We start from the raw sequence: 22,323 nt of genomic DNA, 5'->3' as shown, positions 1-22,323 counted from the left end.
TGTTTGTGGTTATATCATGACAGCCGGAGCAGCAGAAGTCTTTTGTAAAAATATGAAAACTAAAACACACACACACACACACACAAAATTTGCAACTGTAGTCATGAATGTTGACGAAACCTGAGACTTATTTCTGTATTAAGAAAAAAAGAAAAACAAAAAAGCAAAGTTATGCAAGCATTTGAAATTACTTCAGCATGTTTTAGGAATCATTCTGTGCAGCCAAAGTTCTTGGGTCCCATTTTCCTGTGGTATGAACATGTGACCATGTCTAGATACAGCACCTGGATAACATCTGATCTGATCTCAGAGCTTTTGAATTTACACCTGGTATTAATAAAATGTTCTCATGATCTCAGCTGCGCTTGCATTTTGGTCGGATCTCAATATGGAAATTATTAAGGTGTAGCTGGTGGACTTTTGCGCGGGAGGTCTTTATAATTATGTAAGGAAAATGCTCAACTTCAGCAAACACTGAAATGAATACACTCAGTAACACAGGTTGAGAACACAGCAGGAAACTGCAGAAAACAGCCCCGCTTATCCAACTTTCAAATGCCTTTATACTATTTGGGTGAGTGGGCGTCTGTTCGTTTGTATGTGTGTGTGTGTGTGTGTGTGTGTGTGTGTGCACAGACAGGTCTGGGCTTATCACATAATTGTCCCAATAGGTTTGATTTCTTGGGAAACCTAAGTGTTCTCTGCTCCGTTTGATTTCCAAGAATTGGAACTGCGCAAGAACCTCAGATTACCAAAACAACTCCTTTAACGGAAATTCCCCGGTCTTCCAAAGTTCACCAACTCAAAAACATAACTTCTTATAAGGATTCTTTCCTTTTGCGAAATCTGACATCTGGTCCACTGTTTCTAAGAACTCTTGCAACTGACATTATTTTCACCTTTGATATGGAGTAATACATTATCTACCTCTACAATTACCGCCCAGCAGGAAGAAGCAGAGTTAAGTGATCTATCACTTTGCAGGTTCCGGGTTTTTCTCAGGGATGTTTCATACAAGAATTTTGTTATATGTGAAAACAATACTGTGCGTGTGGGCCACAAATGCTCAGCACATCTATGATCAGATAGGCTCTTTTTTTAAATCACACTGCTGAAAAATGAAAACTGAAAATTCTGATACCTGATTTTGAGGAAATGACATTGAAGTGACCAGAAAACTACGAGATCCGGCCCCATTTACACCTGATATTAACTTGTGATGTATATGTGGATACACTGACAGGATTATGATCCACAGATCTTTGCAGTTACACCTGGTAATAGCAAATGTTTCTGCTATTTTGATACTGCACATGTTGTCATTGGATATGATTGCGCAAGTTCAGATGTGGTCTAGCTGATCTGAGTGCAGTCTGATCACAGTGCAACCTGTATGCAGTTGCACTTTGCATTTACATGGATTTTCTACAGATCCAAATAGGATATCCAGATACAAATGCAAACAGGGTAAAAGAGTTACTTGTTCTTGGCCCACGTGGAGCCACATCTAAATCATGTTTATTATGATTAAAACCTAAACCCAAATCTACAAGACAATTATTATATTTAAGCAAATATTTGGAAAATAAAATAGAAACTTTAGTAAAGTAAGTCAATGTTAAGAGAAAGGTGCTGTGTAACCTGTTTCACCCACATCAACTCAATCAGTGGGTGGGTCGGAACCCCTTCAAGGGATCCTAAGATAAATCTAAAAGGTCACAAGATGCTTAGAAGGGGACTTGCCAAGTTTTTACACATCGTCGAGTTAACTTTTTAGAGCTGTAAAATCCGGTTAGTGAGTACTACAAACTGCCGTTCAGTGTTTTGGCGTCTGATAAGCCTTTAAACGCATTAATCTGTTACTCCACCTGGAACTCACGGATCTTGTTCCATTGTCTCACCGGTGCCGTAAACACACCCTCACCAATGCAGCCCTCCCCCCTACTGAAACCCTGCCTGGAGTTGCATTGTGGGTAATGAAGGCACCAGGTTTTGACAAGAATGTGTAGGATAAAAAAGATAAACTCTCTACCGCATGATCCTTTTGATCCTTTTTCTAAAAACTGACAGTGAAGTGGAGTGCAAAGCCAGGTACTGAAGTAGTTTTAACAAAACAGGGAAGAAGAAGAAAACAAACCACACCAGCTGAAACACTCTACTGATCATTTATGCAACAGAAACAATAACAAACCTAATTTAAATTGTAACTGCGACATACTCAATTAAGCTTGGAAATCAGAAATCTCTAGCGAACCCTGATCTGTACTTTGGCAGTCATGCTGCCTCCTGAAGGATGGACTAATTAGACTGAGTTGTGGATAAAAATCTGACTGTTACAAAGGCTTTTGTTGTACTGGAAGCATGAAGCTCTGTGGCCTCGAGGCTTGTCCATCATCTCCACTGGAGAACAAGGAAGAACAGATGCTTCTCCTCTGCTCCCTTTTTGGAGCCTCCATCTTTTTGTGTCTTGGTTATCCATGTAGGGTGACTTTGACTTTGGAGACTGTCACCACTACTTTTGAATTACACTAAAGTTTTCTTTCGTGTCCTTTGCCGAGTGAAGGTGAGAGCATGGTAGGTATAAGCCTGGATCAGGGGGAGAGGGAGAGAAAGAAAAGAGGGAGGCAGATGATGGATTAACTCCTAGTTTCATGGGACTAGCTGGGGTGTGTGATTCTGTGATGAATGATGTGAGGTGTGATGCTCTGTAAATATTATTCTCCAGTTCACACGATCACCACAGAGCAGAGTCTCTGCACATATTCTCCGTATTTTCCACCCTTGGTTGAAAACTTTAGCCGTCTATTCCATTTCATGAGGAAAGCGCTTTGCACTTGAATACTGCCACCTTCTCCCTCATGAATGAAATATACGATCCGTACTTGATGTGTGATGAAGAGTGTGTTCTTGCCAGAGACAGGAAGCCTTCATGCATGGTCCCTCCCACCCTGCTCAGACTCCTCCCCTCTGAGCTCCTCTTCCTCTGAGGCAGCCGAGGCTCAGAAACAGATCACTTTTTAAATCATTCATGAGCACTCCACAGAAAAGAAAGGCATGCAGAAAGCTGAGGGACCGCAATGAGGAATGTGTCATTGTTCCCCTCATATGCGATGATTTATGACACAATGGTTGTAACTGATTTGATAATCACAGTTTATTTCCCCTCAGAAGGGAAGAAAGTTAAAGTCAGCGTTTTCTCCTGTTTTCCTTTCATTCCCCGTCTTTTGTTTCACAGATGAACGTCTCTTTTTTCATCCCCTCCCTCTTCAATAGATTTTTCTTTTCTTCCTCCACCTTCCCACCCCTCCTCTTTACTCATCCCATAAATATCCTTTTAAATTCACAAATACAATAAAGAATTCTCCCCACTAGCGCCTGCACTGTGCCTTACCCAGCATCTGGTGAGAGGGGAATCTCTTGATACCGCAAGCGTGCTTTAAAGCTGAAAAGCATGCTGGGAATTGTAAGTGGGAGAACATGAGGTAGAGGGAGGGTGTCCTTGGAAAGATGGTTTGTTCTCAGTCAGCCACATTAATTAGCATAGCATTATTACAGGCATGGTGTGTTCAAAAAACACACAGAGTCTTTACTGTCACTGTCATTACGAGCATGTAGACGGGCACGGATAAACAACTCATCAGTTTGGAGAGACAGAAAAGGAGCCCATGTGCTTGTCAATGAGAAACACCCCAGCTCATACTGTGATCAGTTGGTTTTTTGATGTCAGGAGATTTTCACTTCAGTGTTGTCCCATCATGGGCCATGGAGGGACAAGAGTCTGCAAGTTTTCAGTCCTGCTTAACAAGTCAGCAGGTGATATGATGAATGTTGTTTAGTTTGGAATAAAACAAAAAAAAATCTAGGGTTGTAACAAACTACGAATTAATTAACAACTTAAAAGTAGAGAACTTGCAAAGGATTATTTAGTTGATAATTATTACTTGATTGCTTGAGGACTGACTGGATGTACTATGATACTATTATTGATAAAACAATTTCAACTCGAGGTCCAATAACTTGCTTGTTCTGGAGCTTTTGATTGTATCCCAAGTTCTGCATCAGTGGGTGGGGTTTGCTCAGTTGTCACTGAACCTCTTGTGAACGCTGTCCTAAAAGTTGGGCTTCATCTGCCAGGCCATGTAGTTTAATCAAAACCTCTGTAACAAGTGAGTAAGTGGAGTTTGGGGTGAGATTATTTTGTAAGCTTCTATTTCCAAGGTCAAGAATGTAATGTCAGGGTCGCACGATGATAATGTACCACTGTGATTATTAGTTTCTGAGAATCTACATGCTGACTACTTTCAATTAATAATTATTATTACTCTTATCAGCTGGTAAATTGCATATAACCTACAAGTAATCATTCCTTTCTTTTAATGTACATGTAAGGGGCTTTTTTTATCCTGTCAAATACTTCACCCCTCACTTGTATATTAATTACTCACCCAATATTACATTGAAATCTTCATTATCAATAAACAGGAATGCAGTGTATTAGATTTAAACCTTCGACAACAGAACGTATTTTGCAGGGGCAAAAAGCTAGGAAAAAAAAATGGATTTAATAATGCAACAATGAACTACTGCTTTGTGTTTAATTACAATTAGTAGTCAATCAACAACTGTGGAGACAAGCAAACATTTAGTAAATGTACTGAGTAGAAATGCCAAATATTCCCCTGTTCCATATTCTCAATTGTGAGCATTTGCATTGTCTTGTGTGAGAGTAATATGGGTAATAGGGTAATGGGTTGGGTAATATATCAATATTATATCAATATCATGATATGAGATTAGATCTATTTTAGATTTTAGATATCGTAATATAAGTTCAGTCTTTTCCTGGTTTTAAAGGCTGCATAACAGTAAAGTGATGTAATTCTCTTAATTTTCCAGACTGTCCTAGCCGTTTTACCCAATTAGTCATTATATCCACATTACTGATCATTTATCAAAAATTCAGTGAAAGCACCAGTAGTCAACAATGAAAAAATGTTGGGATATTTGATTTTGTCCATATCACCCAGACCGATGCAATCGTAGACTTAGCTACTTCTTTCTGGCATTTTCTAAACAAAAAAACGATTGCCAGATTAGTAGATAATGAAAATCATCGGCTGTAGTGGCAGCCCTCGTTTGATTTCTATTCATGGGGTCAAATTGATGCTGCATCTCTATCAGCAGGTTCCCCACACCTTCAGCTTCTTAAACATCAAAGGATATTCAAGGACTTTTCAAGGACTTTCCAGCCCAATTCCTTCAAATTCAAAAACCCAACATGGCATAGTTTGAGAGACAGATCAAGGTTAATTAATGATAACTTGCAGTGTGCCATCCTGTGTGATGCCTCGTCAGCATGCGCCAAAGCTGCTTCGCCCATGGCGTAAAATTCTATTGATTTGCTGCAGACTCTGCATCGGGCATACGGATGTCCTGATCTTTAACAAAGCAGCAGAACGTAGCTTATTTACTGACATGAAGTAAACAGAAAATCAAAAGAACTTTCTATTCTTGCACTACATATATAGATTTAAGCACTTTAAATTACCCATGTCTAGTTATATCAACTTTCAAGGCGTTGATTTCCTCCCCTCAAATGCAGAAACTTTCAAGGATTTCAAGGATCTATGGGAACCTTGTGTTAGTCAGTCATATTTATGTCATACAAAGTCACTAAAATCCCCCCCAAAAAATCTAGTACAGAGTGAAGAGATAGAAATAGATGCATATAGTTTTCTCACCTTCCTCATGGATTTGAACTTTAGTGTAATTGATCAGTGTATTGGCCCTAAAAGGCACATGTTTGAAGATCTGCCCTTTAATATCTATCTGTCTATTTGCTGGCCTCTAAGCACACTCACAGAAAATACTGAGTCCTTCAGTTACTACAGCTTCGTAACAAATCTGCACAAACCAGAGGTCATTTCATTAATTACTAAATAATGCTGAGCTTTGGCTACACAAGAGTATCATTATCGGTTCAGTTCAGATACGAATCAGATTGCTAAACCATTTCACCAAAAGTAATTCAATTATATAGAGATTATTAAGCAAAATATCATAATTACTGAATAAGCACAGCAGTTTTTGCAACAGCTCCGAGCGCTGGTAAACACTGTCCTCCCTGTTTTTTTCTTTTGACAAAGACCCCCAAGTTTTAGTCCTTGTACTAATTGTCTTGCTAACTGCACTGGTGTGTTTTGAAGCTCTCCCCTCGTTCTCCCCCTCCTTCTTCTCCTCTGTTCCTCTGTCCTCACCTCCTCTCCTCCTCTGGCCCGCGGCTCGGGCGACTCTCTTCTCTCTATGACTAATGATGTTCTTTCAGTCTCAAGGTTTTAGCAGGATAATTATATTAACCCCTGTCCTCTGGCTGATCCCAGCTCAGCTTCTCTTCCCCAGGCATCCTCCCCTGCGCGGTCTCAATGGAATTAGAAACTAATACACACATGGCTATACAGGAATGCACATTATGTGAGTTTTATGTGTGTTTTGTATTAGGTTTTGTCTGCAGGTGTGTGTGTTTGTGTGTAAGTTTTAGTGACTTTTCGGAGACTTTCTCCAAATGAATTCACATTTAAATTAGAGGAAATGCAACTGAGGAAAAATAAAGTAAAGTAAAAATTAGGTGCACGGGTGAAGATGGGTGAAGGCCTGCGGGTTTGTGTGTGTTGGTGCGCCAATTTATAATAACATGCCTTCACACATTAGAGGTTCAAAAGTGCGTCTCTAAAGTTCGTGAGGCGGGCATATTGTCTCAGAGATAAGGCGCTGAGTGTATTCTGTTCTCCGCTCCAAAGTTTTTCATATACACACATAACAAACATAAAGATCCTACAAAGATCCATATCGCCCCTGGGGGTCTGCAGACTCTGTGGGGGACTGCACAACAGGAAGAACCTCCCACCAAACCTCCATGTAGTTTCTGTCTCTTCATCACTTTTTCATTCCTCCCATCGCCTCTCAACTCCCTTTACTTCTTCTTCCTCGTTCATATCTTAAATAAGAGGAGGATGTATAATAATGCCCCCCCCCCCCCCCCCCAACTCACGCCCAATTTCCTCTCTCCCCAGGTGTTACTCTTTGCTGTAGTGTTCATTAAAACACATTCAGCAGCAGTAAGGACTCTGCAGGGAGGTTACACTCTAATATCCAGCACTGTTATGCAGTGATCTCAGGACGATCGGGGCCGAATGGAGCAAGGCCAAACTGTCTTCAGAAGAAGAAGCCTTACGATGCGGTGACATGGCTGCATCAGGAAGAACAGTGTCAGCCATTCTGCATCATTCATGCTGCATCATGCTGCATGAATATTACAATGCAGGCATGCAGTGTCTTAAATTACCACCCACCAAGTGCCAAATGCCAGTAACATATGTCTTGAGTGGACGAATTAATGAGGGTCACCCACCACAGTGGTCAATAAGTTTTGAGAGTGGATCGTTTTATAGGTGCTAACATTCAGCATATGTTATTCATAGGACAATAACTTTTTATTAGTGTCACGTAGAGACAAGCAGAGGAAACCTGTATAGGTGAAATTGCTGATGTGAGGCTTTAACTCAGTATTTTATTTACATCTGCATACTAAGCACAGATATAAACTTTATTACTGGATTCTTATTTATTTTGTGCAAGAAAGACACGCTTTGTTTTTCTTTATGTTTTAGTTTTTGGATTTGTGACTGAGTTTGTTCTGGCTTAAACTCTGATGACAGTAACATTCGACTGAGTGGGTGTTCAGATCAAAAATAGCCCTGCTTTAAAAACATGCAAGGGGTTGGGGGGGCGTGTTTATTGGGGCTCCAGTGAGACAATAAAATACGACCCAGGTAGTCCAAGTTGAGTAATAGATCCAGGAGACTGAAGGCTTGTCAGACACCAAAACACTGCACTCTTATAACACTCTGACACAGAATTGTGCAACTCCGGATGTTATCAATCATTTTAACTTTTGTTTTGACAGTAGAAATACAAAGTAATCTACCAGGAATGTGCACTTTGATTGGCCAGCGTCTTCCTGGATGATATCCCTGTGTGTTGAAGTTGAGTGAAGTTCAACTTTTTTTCTGGGTGACATTTTTTTTTTGCATTGAGTCAGAGGGCTGCATTTTTCTTACACAGCTAAAGTTGGTCTGAACATGTTCTAATGTAGTCTTTGGTCTACTGTATACAGGGCCTAACTCCCACTTTTTTTTCTAGAAGAAGATTTTGCAAAAACAAACAAGTAAGGCTGTCCAAGACCTTTTTTTTCCCCGCTCCGCAGCATCAGTAGTAATCAACAGCAAATACTCAAAACTTTGGCCAGGGAGTGGGAGGGGTGGCTGAACATTAGTGCTCATAATAAAAGGCTCCAAATTCAAGGCAACACCTGACAAAGCTGTGAAACAGAAGCGCCGAAACAGCCTACTACCTCCAACAAATTTGAGATTCGAGATTTATATTTATAAGATTCAGTGTTTCTGTGAACACAGGTTAGATATAGTACTGGAGCCATTCTCCTTCTGGCCAACGGTCAGTTCACCATCTGCCTGGTTAACATAGCAGCAGCTAACATACAACACCAAGCCACTTAACAGTCCCAACACTCTGAAACTGGCACAGAAATGCCTCAACTTTTATTGTCAGACCCATTAATAACCAAGAGGCAACGTTAGCTGTATGAGGCTAACAGTTAGCTCTGTTACTGTGTGTTCGGGTGGACTCAACAACTGTCCTCAGCGTGAAGTGGAGCTCTCATGAAAAACAATTTAATTTAATTTCTTAAATTTCATTTCTCAGAATAAAAAGATAAAACAAACAAGAAAACCCCAAAATGAATAACCAAATCCCCAAATTAAAAACCAAATACCTACTCAATAAATAAATCTGAATAGCTGAATTTTCTGGTCCAAACAAGAGACAATTAGACACTGACCCAAAACAAAAAAGGTAGTAAATAATTGTCCATGCATGCCTAAATATGCTCTGCTGTCCAAAGCCACGTGACGTAAATCTACACACAGCCTAGATTATGATATTATATTAAGCTATTCTCAAGTGACGCACATACTTCAACATATACTACTTAGTTGCAGCTGAGTCCATCTGCTCTCTACCCCAAATTTTAACAACATTTACAGTATGAGTACCTGATACTCTTTGAATAAAGACTGAAAACCAGGAACTTCTTGAAACAAGAGTTACACCAACTGATGAAGTGGCTGAGAAAGTTATTTACAAATTGTATTTCATGCTCATACACAATGTATCACTGGAAACAGCCAGGGTGACAAAAATCTTTGAAAGCTGCATATTAATTACCCCTGCAGTTTGAAAGGCCAGCAAAAACAGTACATTTTACACAGCTGGCATGTAACCCACACCTGAACTGTTCCAGTATCTCTCTCTCTCTAACTCACACACACAAACACACACACACACAGAGTCTCTGCTGTGCTCATGAGAGCGGTCCTCTGAGGTCTGGACTGGAGAACAGGATGTGCCCAGGCTCCATTATTTAGTTATTTGGTCCTGTGCATACAGTACATACTTCAGAGAGCAGGTAGCTCAAAGTGGGCCTGACTCTGCCTGCTGCTCTTTACACGACCAAAACCAACCAATCAGGGAGATGCTCTCAGGACTGGGTACGCACGCAATAGTCATTTACTGTATCCTGTGTAAATAATTTACTCGTATGCTTAGTCACACACAATATCTCCCTCTCCTTCTCTCTCTGTGTCCCTCTATCTAGTGCATCACTAACTAAAAGACACACTTTTTAACTCAGAGCAAACTGTGCTAATATAATGAATCCTCCCACATACACACCAGGGAGGTCACACATCCCCCTACACTGCATAGTAGGCACACACACACACTACAAACACACACAGGGTGTGGATTGCAAAGACAATCAAGGTCATTCCTGCGCTTTGAATAATTTAAGATGTCTTTTTGCTGGACAATTTCACTCTTCTTTTTTTTCCCCACAGGCCAAAAACATCCAGTGACCTCTCAACACTGAACATACAGTATATAATGATTGCAGGCATGTGTGTGTTGTGGAGACCTCAAACACACAGTCCCTTTGGCTGCCTTAGATGCTCCAGTGGGAAGTGTTTTCTCTCTTTTGCATAAAAAAAAGATAGAAAACTGAGAAACTAAAGAGATGGAGGGAGAGTGAAACAACATGAAAGGCAGAAAATCTATCTAAAACATTTGTGGTCTTTTGCTCTCAACAGCTTTCATTAGATAATGACAGATAATGATCTCGGTTGGAATGATTTGTTTAAAAGTGGCATCAGTTCTGCTATTGATGAATGAGAGTGAGATGGCTTGATAGAAACGTATGAAAGAACTGTTGTGGTTATGAAAAGCGGAATGGTGTAATCCCTTCTCACCACATGATTGCAGGGGAGGTCAGTTATAGATTACCTGTTTAGTCTAGAGGGAGAGAGAAGAGAGCACACGTGAGAGAAAGGAGGGATGGTTGAGAGCGGAGTAAAAAGGTGGAGCGGAGAGGGAAGGTTTGAAGAGACTTATGCTGCTCCCCTGCTACAGAAGGCTGCACTCGAGGAAAATCGATCCTCTCCCTTCAGAGAAAGAAATTTATGAAGCTGGAACATAAACGCAGTCATGTCCAATTAGCTGCTCTGAATTTACGAGGCAAGGCGAGGAAGGAAGTGGGAGGGGACGTGGTGATAAAGACTTCAGCAGAAGCCAATAAGGCGTGCTGCTGATCAATGAGCCCAGCTTTATGCAACACCCACTCCTCGCTTGATCGCTTCCCACCGCGCTCGGCATACACTGTGTCCGAGGGCTCGGCTTTTCTGCGGGGCTGCCCTCCAGCAATCAGATTTGAATTTGTGGACATGCTTAGATATCGCCTCCAGACATGTTATCTCTTATATGTTCTTTCACAAAAAAGTTTATTTGCCTTTTTAAAATGACATCTAATCTTTCTCCTCCATTGAAAGTTTTAAGTCTGGACACAACATGTCTCCTACTTAACGTGAAAGTCCATTCTAAGTGTATGTGCAGTGGACGCTTAAAGTTTGTCATACTTAGGGGGGACAAAGTATGACGTAAGGTTGACATATTTCATTTGGTTGGTCAATTAGTTGGCCGACATGCTCTTGTCCAACCAAATTGTCCCTGGTTGGACAACTGCTCGTGTTCCTTTGTGTCCACCACAATGTTTTTTTTCCCTCCTGAAAACACCAGGTGCTCCATTTTTGAAAACGCCCAGCAGCATTTTTTTCAGCTTAGATGCTTTGGTTGCATCCGGTTGCCATTAGGGCTGATCCAAATGCTTCAAAGCTTCTTTGCCATGGTAATAAACGTCTAGACCAGTATCTGAATGCTTCAGTTTTTGTTTTGTTCTGTCACCACTTGGCTGGTGGTAAAAAATTTAAAGGAGGTGGGAGGTGTCAGACACAAATGAGACAAGTGTTCTGAGCACAGTCATTGCCCCTGCTTCAAGCATTAAATTGGCAGTCTGATGAGGTAAAAAACAGGTGAGATGAACTGCAGATGGTTATCCGCAGCTGCAAGCGCTAGAAAAGCACTTGCTTTGCATCTAGTGACAAGGCCCGACCCACAGTTATTGATAATTTATAGAAACACTGATCGCAATAGTCCACCTTCCACCTTCCTCTCTCTATCACTCCCTCTCTAACACACACACACACACACACACACACACACACACACACACAGAGCAGTGCTTAGTCATACTAAAGTCGGCTCAGGTGCTGGTGGTTGATCAGCATTTTATAAATCTGATTAATTACTATTACCCCCACCTCCAGATCCCATTGCATCCTGTCAAAGCTTCGAATATTCCCTGGAAATTTTCACTGAAATTTCAAAGCTCCTAAACAGGTATTCGGGACAGCCCTAGTTGCTTTGATATGAAATATTTGTGGAGGTCAAATATTGTCACAAGGTAGAGTACTTGGCTCACCGGTCTATGTGGACAGCACTGTTAATTGCTGTATTTCTACGTATGACATGTGGCAATTGGTCTTTGTGGTATTTGTCCCATCTTTCCTCTACTGTGACTGGACAGCTGAGTAGAGTAGTAGTAGTGACGAGCACAGCACTTTAATGAAAGTTAAACATTTTTCAACATTTTGCAACCAGAAACAACACAAGAATCAATATAATGACGTGAAACGCTAAGTGAATACACGCTCAGCGCCTTGTCATGCTGCTGCTGTTTGTAGCATAGCGTAAATACATGACATTCCCATTAGAAAGAATATTTTTTAAAAATCATGTTTTTCTTTGGTTGACTATGGCCCTGTTGCATACTGGACCATGACTGGCTTTCAAGATGAGGTGTCACAAAAAGGTGTCGTGCTTGTAAAAACACGTCTTAAACTCAGATTTCAGGTGAGCATAAAGAAGGTTTTCCCCTTCATCAGATCAATGCGTATTAACAGTCTTCTGGTGTCAAACTCTGCATCATTCTGCACAGTGAAGGTCGAACATCCAAGCAAAGTAACAAACACATTTTTTATTGGAGAGGGACTTTAATCTTCAGATACAAAAGGACATAAGAGTGAAATTGAGGAAAAAAGTATCCATACAAAGTACAACCCTCAAAACTTAGAACACGAGTTGAATCAAGTTCTCTGTTTATTGAAAATCAGATATTGTACTTTTGACAAGAGTTGGGCTAACTGTAGTGTTATTGTGTTTGATTGTATTATTTTGTCACTTCTGGCCCATTTTCCTGCTATTTTATTCATCCCCTGCATTTGTACAAAGACCTCCGTGTCATCAGTCAGCCCTGGTTTGGGTGTTAAGTCTCTCTCTGACAAAAGCACTGACACTCATTGCCCATTAGGCTCTCACTCTACTATTTACTCCAACAGGTTGTGTAGCCGGTTGTGTATTTTGTGGTATCAGGGGAGAGAGCTGTTGTGAATAGCGAGTGGGCCTTCTCAGTGACGGCTGATCGAACACAGAGTAGAAGAGGAGGGAGATCTCCTGCTGGGTCAGAGCCGCATCGATGCAGTCTGTCATCACAGGTTAGAGCACGTCAATGCGGACCCTCCTCCTGCTCCTCCTCCGAGTCTCACCACTGTAGTCGGGGAGGGAGGCAGACTGTCAGGGCTTTGACACAACTGCCCTACTCCCTGCTGTACCGACTGCTCAGCCCTCCGCACTGTCTATACCCCCCTATTTTCTCCTCCGCCCACTCCTCTCAAACACATGTCCACAACCCAATTTACCCAACGCTCTCGTCAGTGAGCACTGGTGCAACCGGCAGTAGCAAAAGCTAAAGGGGTAAGGGCTACATAGTCAGACAGACAGGAGAGGAAAAAGAAAAAATAAAGAATGAACAAACAAAAAAGATGTGGGATAATATGGTAGATCAAAGAGGGAGAGCAAAAGAAAAGACTGGAGCACTGGAACGGTCACAGTGGATGGAATTTGGGAGCAAAAGTAAAGAATACAGTGGGAGGAGAGAGCAAAACCGAAAATAAGAGAGCAGGAGTGATAGCTGTGTCCCCGGAGGGAAATAGAGGAATAGGCGTCGACTTCAGTAAAGAGACAGATAAAGCCCCATTAACTGCTGCTTCCAGCTGCTTTCTCAGGCTCTGCCACCACATGACTCCCCCTTGATGTTTGTTTATCTTTCTTATTATTTATTCCCCTAATTGCTGCGTCTCTGCCGTCTAAAACAGGCAGTCGTCGCATCATTAAATACACAGGGCCGACATGACTTCGCAGCGACAGACTGCACTGTGAATGGACACAGAAACACATGACACACATAGGCTGACAACGAGTGGATCTGTCTCTTACTGGATCATTATTGGTTAGTGTGAGCATGCAGATATGTAGATAATGCATTACACGTGTACCAATCACGTCGCAAAAGAATTTTGTTTATATCTTACTAAATAGTGTTGCCTTGTATGTTTAGGAGGAAACGTAAATGCTGGCTGGATTATGTTCACTGGAAACATCTGTCCTCAAAGTGTGACTTCTTGTACCACACAGACATCACAGGGAGATGGTCTGGGTACATAGTCCAGGCCTTTAACGCCAGGATCCACATTCTGCACAAGGTTAGGTTTAGGTTACAAAAACACTCTGGTGAGGAAAGGTAGCTTTGGTTAAATACAGAAAACACTCTCATATCCTGTCTGTATCACTGTTGAACTTTTTTATAAAGTTTACTGCAACCACACATTTTATCTAATGTAAAGTGCATTGAGTTGCCTAAACAATCAATAAAGAAACATATTGTAGGAAAAATAATTACATATGATGAGTATTCTGCAGTTATGTTCACAACATTTTGCAACTTTAGAGTTATATTCATTAAACAGTTAATAATTCTGTTCCTACAAATCATAATCCAGCATTATATTTCTGTTGAAACACATGCTGTGCACATTAGAAATATTTATTTGTAATTTTTAAGAAACAGAGATGCCAAGCTACAGTATTCAATGAGTAATGCTTTCATCCGTAGGTTGGACCACTTTACTTGAGGGGGGCACAAAAAAGTGACTAATATGTATGTTATGGCATTTAGAAGCTGATTCAGAGTTGATCAGGGATGATCTACTGAGGAATTGGTCAGAAAGTAGTTACTTACTGGTTCATTAATATTCAACAGTCTTTTCTACTTTATACTCCTTGACTTCTTTCAGCATTTTGCGACTTTGCAAATACGTTTATTTCTAGCCAGCTTCTTCTTCTTTTTTTTAATTTTTTTATTTTTTGTATTCTGCCTCTAAATATACTACATTTCATTATCCGTGACAAAGTCCGCCTTTCCCGCATGGGATTTAAACTGTCTACCCACAAATGAATCCACAGGAGACAGTGAATGCACGCATTGGAAGTGATACAGAAGACAAAAGCAAGTATACGCCTGTATTTCACATAATGGGGGAAGACAACATTCAGTGTGGGACGACACTACTGAGTGCCTTCTGCAGTCATCTTTAGTAAAGCAGCGTGATGCAGTGAATTCTCTCAGTCTGTGTGTTACTGTTTGGCTGCATTGTAAACGGAGCCACTCAATGTATGTTTACTGTCCCCAGTGGTTGATACACATCAGCATTTTTGAACTAAGATCTGGGCCAACCCGTCCTAATTCCCAACACGTCAAATCTGATGCTTGGTCGGTGGCCCTTGTCATCGGTTACCAAAATACAGAGGCACCCTCTGTGTCTGTATGCCACGCAGCGGGCCTCATCATTATCTGAGGCTCTGGGCAACTGCTCTAGTATATAGAGTGAGAAAGTCAAAGTAGGGTGGGTGGGAGTTGTGAGGGACGGGTTAAACAAACAGCAGACTTTCACCCAGGAGACCACTGTTTGTGTCCTGTGGGAAACTAAAATTGAACAGTGAGTTATTTCGGCAATGTAGCGATGCATGTCATGCCACAGATGTGACGTATGTCACGTGACATACATGATGTTATATTTAGTTAGTGAGATGTACTTATTTTAACCCAAACCATGATCTTTTTCTAAACCTAACCATGTCCTTTTGTTGCCTAAGAAAGTTAAATACCCACGTGAAAGTTTATTTTTCAACAAGACTGTATTCATTTAACACATCGAAACTGTACATTTCCTGTGAACATGAAAGTTTATTTTGAGAAGACAATGTATGTAACTTGACACAAAGTCCCTGAGCATCAAAAAGTGACGCTGGAGGTATAGCTAGAGCGTCATCGTTTGATGTGTAGGGCCACTGACTGAACATATTATGGAAATGTCCTAGCTAGCTATTACCACCAGCAATCACAGGTGTCACCAGAACAACCAGGACTGAAATCCTCAGGATTCTAATTTGAAGGCAACATAGCCAACAGCCCAGGATTTCCCCTAAATTAAACGACAAAATACACTGTTGGTCCAATTCCTCCAGAACAACACAATTTCTTATCTAACAACACTATCACTGGATGACATCACTATTTCAAAAGTAAAATAGCAGCTGTTACATTGCTATGGTGGTGGTGGGGGTGGAGGTGTTGGGGAAAAGTCATGGTTTGGGATGGTGAAGGTTAGGGAATGACTGCGGTCATGGTTAAAAGGCTTTCAGTAGGAACAATAAAACAAACTGCAGTCTCCAGCAGTAAAGTCTTATATTTTGCTGGCCCATCCATCCACCCCAACTTCCTTCCTCTGCAGACTTTGTGGCTCTATAATAACATCACCCAACTTCCTCCTTTGCTACCAGCAGATGAGTTGTAGTGTGCGTGGCTGCTAGAGGCTTTGTTGCTTAAATGTAAATATAAGCCATTTCTGCCCATTTGCTGAAACCAGTGATACTCTCATTTTTCTTCAGAGAACAGTCTCCAACAGACTGATAAACAGAGGTATTGACCCATAATTACACCAGCTAATTAAAACACCACCTTGTGTGTGTGGTTTCTAATGTAGACTGGAATACATTTGAATCACTTATTTCCTTCTGCTCCTAGACTCTTTCTCACCCAGCTTTCTCTTGCCCTTCTTTGTCTTTTCCTCCACTCACCTTCTCTAATTTCATCTCTCCTCTCTCTCTCTCTCTCTCTCTCTCTCTCTAAGTAAATAGACAGGGTTGTGATGGATCCAGCTGTCCTGTCTTAACTTCCTTCAGCTCAGAGCTGCTACTCCCACTTTGATGACTTTGCAGTGAAGGCAGACATCTTGCACATTAACATATGATTGTGCCCATGTATTATTTCTGTGTGGAGGGACCGAAGAAGGGGGATCGAGAGAAATCCCAGTGCAAGCTGTCATCCGAAAGAGAGAGAGCTAAAGAGACACAGCACTTGAAAAAGTCGGAGTGTCACATCAGTCATGCGGAAGGAGTGCAACGCAAGAAGTACTCCTGGTCTTCCTGGGCTGTGCTATGTGGCAGGAGTCAGAAAAGCAGGTCAAGGGGATGGAGTGTCAAAGTCGTGAAAGTTTCAACCTGCAAGCAATTTTTTCCTTTAACAATTAAATTAGTTAATATTTAGTTAATATTATGACGCAGTGACGCAGTTTCGTCAGGGGACATTCATGGATCCAGACTCATCTGCTCATGCAGGCTTTAACCTCAACTATATGTCAACTGTCCAGATAATTGACAAGAGTGAAGCCATTTCCTCTAATACGCTGCAGCCATTAGGCCTGAGAGACACCAACTGCACAGAGCATACCTCGAAAATCACTCTGTTCTTCAGTATTGATTTTAAGTTACAACTTCTAGTTCCTGCACTCAGTGGCGCTTCCACTTTTAAGATGAGACAGATGAGATTTATCACCGACAACGCAGGAGATGAGAAGCGGTGATATGTTCGGCGCTGTCAGTCACTCAATCCAGGCATTAGTCACTGCGCCTCTGCTTCTCTGATCAGTTGTCTGTCATCGCCGCTCTCAGACAAATGCATCACAATCACACAAAGCAGGAACACACACACGCGCGCCCGCATGCACACACACCTGTCTCATTTCACACACACTCGCTCTCCCTCTATTTCCTCCATGAAAAAGAGATGTTCAATTTCCCGCTTTGCTAAGTGGACAGCTCGTGTCCTTCAGAAAGCGTGCAGGAAACAAGGCCTTGTCGTAGGATGGATTCTCCCTGGCATGTCCTGTCAGCTCGTCCAGGTGATCAGAGAGAAACGTGGGTAATTTATAGGACTGCGAGCAACAATGTGATGCGAGACACAACTCACCATGATCGACTGTCTCCATTTCTTTTTCCGTGAAGCTTACTGTGCGTCTCTAAGTTTCAGTCATCGTTATTCTGCATGTAAAGTACTGTCGTGAAACTAGGATTGAGGTTGGTGGGCCGACAGCATGAACCACAAAAAAAAAAAAAAAAAAAAAAGGAAAAAGAAAAACTGATGAGAAAGCGCAGATTAGTGTGAGGAAGGAAGATTGAAGTAGTCATCTCACCAGAATACAGGGGCCATTCTTTGAATATTTGATGCAGACGGATAGCTGTTCACTCCAGTGGAACAAACTGGATTGGAGTCCAGTCGTTCATCTGGAAAAGGCTGTAATTTAAAGTCGTAGCTGCCGAATGTCCTTAAGATCCTCATTTCCTTCCCAGCAGAACTTCGACCTCTGGATCAGCCCACCTGGGCCCTGCCCTCTGCCGAGGTTGCACTGTGCACACGCGTATGCACACTTTGTTTATGCATGCATGCACACAAATACATTCGAGATACTTGAATTTCACAGGCAGTAATTGTAAACAACAATTTGCTCCTAAATGGCAGTCTTGGATAGACAGAGGGAAAACAGATTACCAACTTGAACCCACAATAATGCATTCAACTTTTCAAAAGTGTATAATATTTTTCCACTTTACATATTGCTGTTTGTTTACCTGTGCTCCAGAATTATTTACAAAGAAAAATGCAACAAGCAATACTTACATGACATTTATGTTCTGTATGAAATTGAAATTTCTCTTTAAAATAGTGAAATAAATGGAAAAAATACCGCAAAACTACTAGTTTTAGTTTTTTTACTGCTACTACTACTAGTGTGAAGATACAGGAATAAAGCTTCTGATGAAATCAAATGAAACTGAATCAGGTAAACTGGCAACTGTACAAACTGCACAAGCAAACATCAACATAGAAATGGATGTTGTAGCTCTGCCAGTGGCTTCTGAGAGAAAACTGAATTTGAGACCAAAACATTAACACTTAACATAGTAACTGTGATATTTGTCTTTATATAAATGTACTGTTTTAGCCCATTAATCTTGATGGCATTGCATATTGAGATTTCTGAGTCTGTTTTAACTCTCGTTTATGCTTTCTGAAACATTTTCTGACTGCATATGTGTACAGTATGCACACTCATACCACCACAAACAGTATAGTCTGACTCAGCAGATGTAGACTGTCGATGTAAGCCTGCCATTGGGCCGCTGATTTCAACCGGCATAGTCCCTTCCTTACACTATCTGCATGTTACTGTTTCTAAATCCCCTTTGCCATGGGAAACAACACCACAAACCTCCGAGCTAACAAGTTACACACTGAAAATGGCAGGTTTTGACAAAGATTTGGATCATGCAAAAAGGCATGCCTGCTTTGTCCTTTGGGTGAATTGTTGTAAAGATCCACAACAAATAAATAAACTCGTGAATGTGCTTTGGAAAAGCCCGGACTCCGTCTCTCAGGACTCTCATGCCTGATGTTGCATGATCCATTTTGTGACTCGGCCAGAGTTGATTTGCCACATCTTTTAACTCTGGCAGTGGCATGCACCAGTGAAAGTGACTTCACTAATGTACCGATGCGCATCACTTCACACAAGCTTCTGTGAACTGTCATAATAATGTTTTGCTAGAGCCACATACAGCCAGCAAATCTTCTGCAGATCCAATAAGCCCCTTCAGAGCTAAAATATAGTCAAGCTTCACCTTGAGTGCACAGATTATCAAGTTACATTTGTCTTTTTTATCAGTAAATGTTGAATCATAAAATCATAAAGTGACATGCGACTGTTTAACTTCTGTGGGGCCATTTTGACCTCCCACGTGCAAATGTTTCACCAAAGAAGTTCTCTTTAGAAACTATTTAGCAAGAGCCACGTTGCTGCATCCTGGGCTCAGAATTGCCCCAAGGCAACTGATTGGTTTAAAGAAACAAAAACAACCTAAAGCGTTTTTCCCCCTATAGCAGAAAGATACTCTGTGATTCCAGACCTTTCTCTAGCGCTGACACAGCGCTGTGGAGATAGGTCTGGCTAAGCGAGTCTACACAAAGTATAAATGCATGCACACACACAGAAAGTTACTTTTGATCATGAGTTTCTCTTACTTTTTACTGTTTGTCAGGTGTACAGTGTGATTTCCAGTGTTCACTCAGTAAACAACAAATTACGTAAAACCTTGCGTACCTTAATCCTACAATCTTAATCTTGTTTAATCCTGTTTTACATTAATTACTGTAATGCAATTCACCCATAATAGATTTGTGTTCCGTCTCTGCTGCACATCTCTAACACTCAGTACTTGCACTTTTTTTTTCCCTTGGTGTAAAAGTCCTATAATATCTGACATAATTAACACTTACAGCCAGTGTGTCATTACAACTTTCACTTTCTGTCTCATGTCATGTCATCTCACCTTTGTCATCTGTATGTTCTCCTTTGTTTTAAAGGTGTAAGTGTAACCTCCATGCCTCCCAGTGCCTGCTGCAGGATGGGAACCTCCAGTGCCAGTGTGAACACAACACCACCGGCCAGGACTGCCAGCGCTGCAGGAAGGGCTTCAAAGCCAAATCCTGGAAGGCTGGTTCCTACCTGCCAACACCCAATGGAACCCCCAACTCCTGTACGTACATTAAACATGTTTATCTGTTCCAATTCAGCTGATCCAACTCATCAATCTGGCACTCAGTTAGATACAATACTGCTGAGTCTTTACATGTGCTCTAGCTGTCTGGCAGCTTGCTTTACTGTATTATGTATGGATACGACTATTACCAGTAATTGATTTCAGTTGCCACACTCACAGTAAATATGCAGCAATACAATACTACAGAAAGGGATTGTGACCTGTAAGGAACCTAAACACTGCTGCAGAATTAGGAAGATTTATTCTGCTTTTAGAAGCCTGTTTACACCTGGTATTCACACTGGTATTCATGTCTCGGGTGATCTAATCACAAATGGTCTGCTCACACCAAAAATGCTTTTCCACATGTGATCAGATCTCACTTCGCTGCTCTGTATGCATCACATGTATACACACATACATCATTTCGTTCACCACCATTAGGAGACTACTCCTGTGGCAGTGTGAGCTCCAAGCTGGGGATAGTTAGTGAGAGTCCACACACACGCACACGCACGCACACACACACACACACACACAGCTAATGTTAACGGTTATTAACTGGTTAAAAGACAGAGTCAAGCTGTTTTGGTGTCAATGTGAGTTTACTGGTACAGTTTAACAGCCGCTGCTGCTGCTCTGTTAGCTCTTGCTAACCGGGCAGACTTGAACTAACCATTCACCACAAGGAAAGAGGTTGCTGAGACGGTCTCTCAGCGCTGCATCTAACCTGTGTAACGGCAGCAACAGAAGGTTTGCTTGTCCAGTAGGGCAAGGACATCAGATGAGTAGCTGGTCCTTCAGTGTGGTCCAGGACACATTAGCATACACACTGTTAAGGGAATGTTGTCATACTGCATGCGGCTCAGACCACCTCCGAGTATGGTCTGAGCAGTGCATTTGGGTGCATTTACACCTGTATTAGAGCTATCCACTTGTGTTCCAATCACCCATCATGCATGTTAATACCAGGTGTAAACGAGGCCTAATACTCTGCTTTCTTAACAAGAACTAGATAAGAAGATAGATATAAAATAATAAATAAATAAGACGCTTAGATCCATGAAATAGTCAACCACAAAGCCCTGCATAAAACGGCAAATTGTCATCTTTACACTCATACACTCTGTCAGTCTATGCTAAGCTAAGATAACCACCTGCTCGCTGTAGCTAATTTACCTCACATACATGATCATCAGTCTTCTCATCTAACTCACAATAAGAAAGCAACTATGTTTTTTTCACTGAAGATGAAATAAGGCCAATGAAAGCAGTGAAAATGAACCAAAACAGTAAAGCTGAAAGATGCTGAAGCGCTTTGTATCGCTGATGGGAACTGCAAAGTCAGGTGAAATGTGCCTTTGACTACAGAAAAACTGTGATGGTCACAATATATTAGCAAAGATTCCTCTACACCAAAGGGAACATTTTAATCCAACAGCAAAAATGTTGTTCTTTAATTGTTAATATTTAACTTGAAGTGTTTATTCTCTTTTCTTATCCTACTCTCATTTTTACTACTACAATTATCCCAGATTCCCCCGCAGCATCACTACAATTCATTTCAGTCTTTCAAAACGAATATACATGCAGTTATTTAAAATTCTCCAGCAATCTCTATTGATGGATATATAGGTTTTGTCATCACTCTGAGGTCCTGAATGAAAAGCAGGATCAAGGGAACAAGTTGAAAAGAAAGGAGAAGTGGAGAGAAGACAATGGAGAGGCTGAGCTCTCTGAGTTGTAGTCACCTCAGTGCAGAGAGCAGATCAGAGCTGTGGAACAACGTGGGAGTGCGTGGGGGGAAATCCTCTTGGAGAGTGTAGCCAGCTACAGTAGCTAGCTATGATAAAATAATAATCTAGGGCAGCCCCTCCCTACTTTTCTCCTTTCAAACAAGCATTCACACACTCATATGAGCAGAGAGAGAAACACAAGCAGAGACACACTCACATACACCTGTACCTGCACTCACTGCAGAGAATGACTATTGTCATTTGTGTTTGTTTTTTTTTTTTTACATCATAC

General features: G+C 41.3%; 1 protein-coding gene across 1 annotated transcript in view; it reads left to right on the top strand.

The window, feature by feature from the left end:
• Positions 1-22,323, top strand: part of ntng2b (netrin g2b) — a 75,269-nt gene that overhangs the window by 24,021 nt on the left and 28,925 nt on the right. The window contains 1 exon segment of the mRNA XM_049604549.1: positions 20,120-20,292. Within this exon segment, the coding sequence (XP_049460506.1) occupies positions 20,120-20,292 (173 nt within the window).

The sequence above is a fragment of the Epinephelus fuscoguttatus genome, linkage group LG18, assembly GCF_011397635.1.
Source record: "Epinephelus fuscoguttatus linkage group LG18, E.fuscoguttatus.final_Chr_v1".
NCBI lineage: Eukaryota > Metazoa > Chordata > Actinopteri > Perciformes > Serranidae > Epinephelus > Epinephelus fuscoguttatus.
The sequence above is the reverse complement of the archived record's forward strand: the minus strand, read 5'-3'. Positions and strand labels throughout refer to the sequence as shown.